The sequence below is a fragment of the Lactuca serriola genome, chromosome 8, assembly GCF_051521515.1.
Source record: "Lactuca serriola cultivar US96UC23 chromosome 8, Lser_US96UC23_V15, whole genome shotgun sequence".
Lineage (NCBI taxonomy): Eukaryota > Viridiplantae > Streptophyta > Magnoliopsida > Asterales > Asteraceae > Lactuca > Lactuca serriola.
Genome location: NC_136415.1, coordinates 53,817,430 through 53,824,256, shown reverse-complemented (window position 1 = coordinate 53,824,256; position 6,827 = coordinate 53,817,430). Strand labels below are relative to the sequence as shown.

Sequence of the window (6,827 nt, the reverse complement as noted above, 5' to 3'; positions counted from 1 at the left end):
AAACCATATATGCAAGTATAATCTGCAAAACATATAACAAAAAAAATGTAAACTTACCTTACTAATAATGATGGGCTCACGTGAAAGGTCCAATGAGAAAGCAGACAACAGCGAAAAAGCAGCTTAAATTTTTTCGTATTTTCCTGTTTTGTTTTGTGTTGAATTTATAAGGACAAAAATACATCACATGCTGAAGATCCTCTTTGGCCCCCTCTTCCTCACCCACAAATTTAATCATTAATAATTCACCATTCACTATAAAATAAATTTAAAAATTCAACAATAAAAAATAATATCATATTACTACACAAAATCCCAGGTGGTTTGACGTAGATCATGACTCGGCTGACTCAACCAATAGAGCACCCGCTCCGAGAAAACCCCAGTCGTGACCTTCCGATATCGAAGTCAAACAAAAACCCTTGTTGCATTAGGTTTCCGATCACCGAAAATCCACCGGCTGAGGTCACTGGCTGCAACGCTAAACATTTTACGTCCTCCGCCGTGTCAATGAAGTAGTTCCCAACTGGCGGAGTAAAAACAGAGTTGCCAACGAGTTTGAAACTCAGTTTGGGTAGACTCAGTCTTGGAATGCCTGATACATTGATACAAAGATCGAAATTTGGAGGAGAACCTGCCGGGGTTGGAAGTTTCACGCGCCGCCTGAAAGCTGCCACAACATGGCGGTACGCGGTGTCAGGTAGGAAAGTGAGGGTGGTGCCAGAGTCAACGATGGTGCCGCCGTTTCCCATTTTGTCAATGTTCCACACCGAAGGGCTTACACGTAATTTCATATTATCTACGTAAACGTTTTCAATCCCAATGTAGTAAAACGGAGAGGACAAAGGGTTAGTTTGCAATGGGGTGTACCGCATTCTTGAATTTCCGGCGGCAGTGCCGATCAAGAGGTAACTCGTCGGCGGCGGAGCGATGGTGTAGTCTCTGAGGCAGTAAGAAAATTTGTTACCGAACCGGCGGCCGAGTTGAGTAACAAACGATATAGTCCCACGGCCCAAGCCCATTACTCCTTGAGCACCATTAAAGCTTGGACCGGAAACACTCGGACCGGAAATCGTAAACCCACACCCGAAAGCTAAACTGTCGTGCTGTAACAGTTCGCCGGTGCTGGAGTTGAACGATGTCGTCTCCTTGGCAAAGAAGCCATTAGTGATTGACCCATCCGCGTATGAATACTCATAACGGCATGGAGAGTGGAGGCGCGTGTGGTTGCACGCGATTCTGGGGCGAGGATGAGGTACGAGTTTACACGCTGGGTCGTAACAGTGGTGGAGGCAGTAGGAGGAGGAGTGGCGGGCGAGGAAGGCGGAATGTGGAGGGCGGGTGCGGTTGCAATCATCTCGGCAGGCGGAGCAGGTTACCCAGATGAGATCGGAGCCGGTGTCAGCAATGAGAAGGAGTTTTTGAGGAGGGGTGCCAAGGTGGAGGGTGACGAAGTATTGTCCGGCGCCGGCATAGGCTCCGGAGGTGACAGGGAGATTGGGCTTGCGGTGGAGGGTTGAGAGGAGGGCGGAGAGACGGGCGGAGTCGGAGGAGAAGGCTTGGGAAGGGGATTGAAGAGGGTTAATGTGGAGGAGTGGGAGCTTCAGGAAGTGGTGGTTGTCGGAGTTAATGGTGGCGGAGTGGCAGATGTGAGTAAATGTAAGGAGTATAATAAGGAGCATGGTGGCTTGAGCCTTGAGGGGTGAAGAGAGATAGGGGGTGGGTGGCAAGTGTAAAGATGGCTCTGCAATTGGCTGAAATTATGGGGCGAACTATTTAATGTGGACGTGTTTTTATTTATTTATTTATTTAATTTTTGATGTATGTGCGTTCTCGTAGTTTGTAAATACACAAACACTATTAAATTAAGTCGCTGCAGGCTGCTTCATGTACAACTTTGTTTAATAAAATTATTAGTTTGCACTTAAGTTGTTTTAATATTAAAGAAAGAGAGATGAATTTTATCTTTAATAGAATTATTAGTTTGCACTTAACTTGTGTTAATAAAATTATTAGTTTGCACTTAAATTGTATTAATATTAAAGAAAGAGAGATGAATTCTATCTTCACTGTCATATACTAACTTTACATTACTATAAAGAAAAAGTGGCAATATTGGTCGTGAATAGTTCTTAAGAAAAATCACTTAGATAACATACACCTATTTCTTGAGTTGCCCTAATAGCGAGTGTCGGCCATTGAAGGTGATTTCCAGAGGGATCAAACACCAGCCAATTTTGCTTATTTGGTTTGGGATGGTTTTACGCTAGTTCTTTTGTATGATGATTCATAAAGACTATGAGTGGCGGATTGGGAATAAAAGATCTAATAGGAATGGAAGCGATTCAAATCGGGAAAAGATAGAGAAGCTATCCGTGACAGACTTTGTAACTAATTTCCCGAATGATTTGGTTGAGAATGATTTGTGGCATCTTTTTGAAGAGTTTGGTAAGATTGCAGACGTTTATATTGCTAGAAAATTGTCTAAGAATGGGAGAAAGTTTGCATTCGTCATATATTTGAATGTTTTTTATGGTGATCGATTAGAAAAAAGATTGGCATATATTTGGGTGGGTAATTTCCACCTGTTTGTTTCAGTAGCTAAATTTAAAAGAGGTTTATATGATTCATCAAGGAATAAAGGAACGAGAGAAAGGGAGGATCAGAATCAACAGAAGGGTAATTCTATTTCGCATGGATTGAAAGTTATACATGGGAATTCTTATGCTAATGTTCTCAAGAGGAATGAAGGGGAGAAGACGAAATTAATTGAGAAGGTCATGAAAAATATTATTATTCATGTAAGTGATCTGCATGTGGTTGATGATTCTAGAAAAGTCACTTTGGGAAGGATAAAACATGCTTCTGTCATCCCTACACTTTATCATCTTTGTCTTGCTGAAGGTTTTGATGATGTTCAGATTAAGTATGCAGGAGGCACTTGGAGTTGGTTTGAATTTCATTCAGAGAAGACTTGCATTCAGTTTAAACAAACCTCTGGAATTAGTTCTTTTTTTTTGTGGAATTTAGTAATGTCACTAAGAACTTTGTAGTTAAGGAATATGCAAAATGGATTGAGATTAATGGTCTTCCTATCTCTGCTTGGTCAGTTGTTGATTTCAAGAAGGTGGCTAATGTCTTTGGCAGGGTTCTTGAAAGACCCTCACTTTCGTATTTCTAAAAGACCCAAACTTTCGTATTTGACAATATAGTTACTCCAAAACATGCTACTTGCATATTCATAAAAACAATATTTTACATTGATAAAGAGATTACAAATGATTGGATACAAACCGACTATTACAAAGTGTTATATATTACACAACTTCCCAGGATTCTATAGTGTTTATACATATGGGAGTACAAAATACAACAGTTTCAAACTATTCAAAAATCTTCTATCAGTATATAACTATACTGGATGCTTATCTCCTACAATTTGTTAAACATTGAGAGGGTAAGAGGTGACGCTTAGTGAGTTCAATAATAGATACAATATAACGTTATGCCATATATATACTTTAATATGGCAGAAGCAAAGAGGAATAAGGAACAACAAAGGCATATGTGAATCATGTGAAAAACTTTCCATATCAATCATTGATTTGATTCAAAGATATACAATCAATGAGACATAACAATTTCCATACTTGATATACATCAATAAAGCTTTGGCCCAAATGGCACAGAAGACATACAACTTCGGATTAACATTTTGGTAGATTTTAGGCTTATAGCCCTGTCTAACCTTCTGCCAATACCATAGAATAGATATCATTCTCTTACGGAGACATGTTCTACATGGCCAGAGGCTACATACCAGTACCAATGTGAATATAAGTCCTTTCACTGATCACATGGTCAAAGGTATTTCTTTGCTATTAAAAATAGTGAACAAAAAAATAACACGCGAAAATATACAATTGTTCCTATATATTAAACTCACCGTGAAATAAACAGGGGTTAAAATAGTAATTTGGGCAGCAATTCGTTACTACAATTAGCTTTCTTCGTTGAAAACCGGAAGATTTATTGAAAACCGAGCTCTACGAAGATAGAGCTTCAAAACCGAAAAGATAAATTTTTCGGGCTTCTCGGGAACTTCGGGACGTGTTTCGGGTGCTAAAATTGATACCAGGGCTTTTGGGGGATGTTAAAATAGTGAAAATATTGAAAAAGGGTGTAAAATGGCAATTTCTCAAAATTACCCGAGAAGGCTCGCAAGCCTTGTATTTATAGGGCGAGGATGCGAGGGTTCAGCCGAGAAAGGGTAAGTCAGCGAGGGCAGGTGGCAGCAGGAGGCGAAGGCACGCTGCGCGCATGCGAATGGCCACCTGTGCGAGGTTCGGACGTGACACAGAGCGAGGCGCGTCGGACGCCGGTTGGCTGCGACTTCGGTCGAATCCGGAAGAGATACGCGCCAGACTCAGCGGGTGACTCACCGAGATTGGCCTTATCCTTGCGAGATTCCTCGGAAATTGTGCCCAAATCTTCTAAAATCCATAACTTTCTCATACGGGCTCCGTGTTTGACGTTCTTTATATGCACGCGTAGGCGGGAATATATTCTACAACTTTCGTTTAAACTTCGTCAGCTAATTTAGAATTTATTTTTAATATTATTATTTTTAACAGACCGGGACAGGAAAATCCGTTAAAAATTCATAACTTCTTCATCCGACATCCGTTTTCGTCAGACTTTTTACCGTTGTACTACTATTGACGAGACATTCGATTCTCGTTTAGGTTGTGTCGGCTAAAAATCACTCGATCTAAATTTCGAGTTTTTAGCTGTCTACTGTTAAGCTGAAACTTAGAAAAATCATAACTTCCTCATACGAAGTCAGATTTTGGCATTCTTTTTATCGAACTTCTCGGTTTAACGATTACTACGACTTTCATTTAGATTACTAAGGCTAAAAAGTAGCTTATCGAAAACTCACTTTTTACGTCATTTGGCGCCGTGTCGGTTCTGTCGCGGATCTTTGATTGGTCATAACTGGTTCATTATAACTCGGATTTCGATGAGGTTTTCGCCTAAATGTTTCTAACGAGGTTATCTACAACTTTTAATAATAAAATTTCACTTATTTCAAATTTTATATTTTTGTTAAATTTCACCATTTGACATTTGATTGGAATCTCATAATACTTCCAATACTTTCTGAATGATTCTAAGCATAATTTTACTTCATTTCTAGTAAAAACCATCTGTTAGAACTCAACATTCAAATTCACATAATATTTCGTAATATTATTCACTTTTATAATTTACAATACACGATAACTGAACGTGTATGTTACAAATACCTCCTCCTTTTGAGGATTTCGTCCCTGAAATTATATCGATTAAAATAAATGGGGATATTTTGTTCTTATCTCATCCTTATTTTCCCAAGTAGAGTTTAGGCCTCGATGGTGTTTCCACTTGACAAGCACCAACTCAACTTCTTTATTACGTAGATTAGTTGTTCTTTCATTCATGATCTCTTCAGGCTCTTCGACATATCTTAACTTATTATCCAATTTCACCTCGAATAATGGTATTGTCTCATCATTGATGCTCAAGCATTTGCATAGATAGCTCACATGAAACACATCATGAATACCTGCCAATTCTTTCGGCAATTCCAAGCGGTATGCTTGTTTACCAACTCTCTGGATGATTTTCAAAGGACCAACAAATATAGGGATTAGTTTTCCTTTCTTCCCAAATCGCATAATGCCTTTCCTCAGGGATACTTTTAGCATTACGAAATCACCCACCTGGAATTCTATGGGCCGTCTCCTCTTTTCTATATAGGACTTCTGTTGATCCTGGGCTGCTTTCATTCTTTCTCGTATAATTTGAATCTTGTCAGTGGTGTCTTGAATCATTAGGGCCTCCAAGGATCTTCTGTCCTATGTCTCGCCAACATAATGACGTATGGAATTTGCGACCATATAATGCTTCATATGGTGGCATTTTGATTGAAGCGTGGTAACTATTATTATATGAAATTTCGACAAGAGGTAAGTATTTATTCCAGTTACCACCAAACTCCAAGACACATGCACGAAGCATATCTTCTACTGTTTTGGTAGTGGAAGGAGAGATTATTGCTTCAGGTATGAAATGTTTCCTCGTTAATGTTTATGCTCCTCAAGATAGATACTTGAAAAAAGCGGTTTGGGACTTTATTACTAATTTTATGGGTGCTAATGTTGGGGAGTACTTGGTGTTTGGAGATTTTAATGTGGTGCGCAATCAAGCTGAGAGAAGTGGGTCTAATTTTTGTCAGAATGAAGCTGAAAATTTTAATAATTTCATTATTAATTCTGATTTGGTAGATGTTCCTTTAGAAGGGAGAAGATTTATGAGAGTTGATAAACTTTGTTCGAAAATGGAAAAGTTGGATCGCTTTTTGGTATCTAATGGTATTCTCAATAGTTATCCTAATCTTATAGGTGTGGTTCTTACTCGTTTGTGGTCTGATCATGCCCCTATTGTTCTAAAAGAAGAACATAGAGATTATGGTCCTGCCCCTTTTAAACTATTCCATTCATGGTTTTTATGGACGGGTTTGACCAATTGGTGTTGGATGCTTGGAAATGGAATGATGAACCTTTAAACACTAACAAATTCGTTGTGTTTAAAAATAAGTTGAAACATTTGAAAGAGAGATTAAAGGAATGGCACAAAATGGTGGTCGCTCAAAATTTTGGAAATATGAGACAATTGATTAAAAGATTAGACGATATTGATGTTATTTTTGATGTAGGGAATCGAGATGAGGAACTGGCTTTAGCTAGAATTGATATTCTAAAATCTCTCTCGGACCTGGAGAA

At 38.9% G+C, this 6,827-nt stretch overlaps 2 protein-coding genes across 2 annotated transcripts; one reads left to right on the top strand and one right to left on the bottom strand.

Annotated features, from left to right (window-relative positions):
- Positions 1 to 229: 229 nt before the first annotated feature.
- Positions 230 to 1,764, bottom strand: LOC145068474 (Eukaryotic aspartyl protease family protein). Its single transcript, XM_079015445.1, has one exon. It carries the CDS (start codon positions 1,680 to 1,682, stop codon positions 351 to 353), a length of 1,332 nt encoding a protein of 443 aa, XP_078871571.1. The 5' UTR covers positions 1,683 to 1,764; the 3' UTR covers positions 230 to 350.
- Positions 1,765 to 6,109: 4,345 nt separating this feature from the next.
- LOC145066907 (uncharacterized) lies at positions 6,110 to 6,610 on the top strand. The gene has a single exon (XM_079014151.1). The coding sequence runs from the start codon at positions 6,110 to 6,112 to the stop codon at positions 6,608 to 6,610; it is 501 nt and encodes a 166-aa protein (XP_078870277.1).
- Positions 6,611 to 6,827: the final 217 nt, after the last annotated feature.

Coding starts and splice junctions, on each gene's coding strand:
- LOC145066907 (XM_079014151.1), top strand. CDS start 6,110: ATGAAATGTTTCCTCGTTAATGTTTATGCTCCTCAAGATAGATACTTG.
- LOC145068474 (XM_079015445.1), bottom strand. CDS start 1,682: ATGCTCCTTATTATACTCCTTACATTTACTCACATCTGCCACTCCGCC.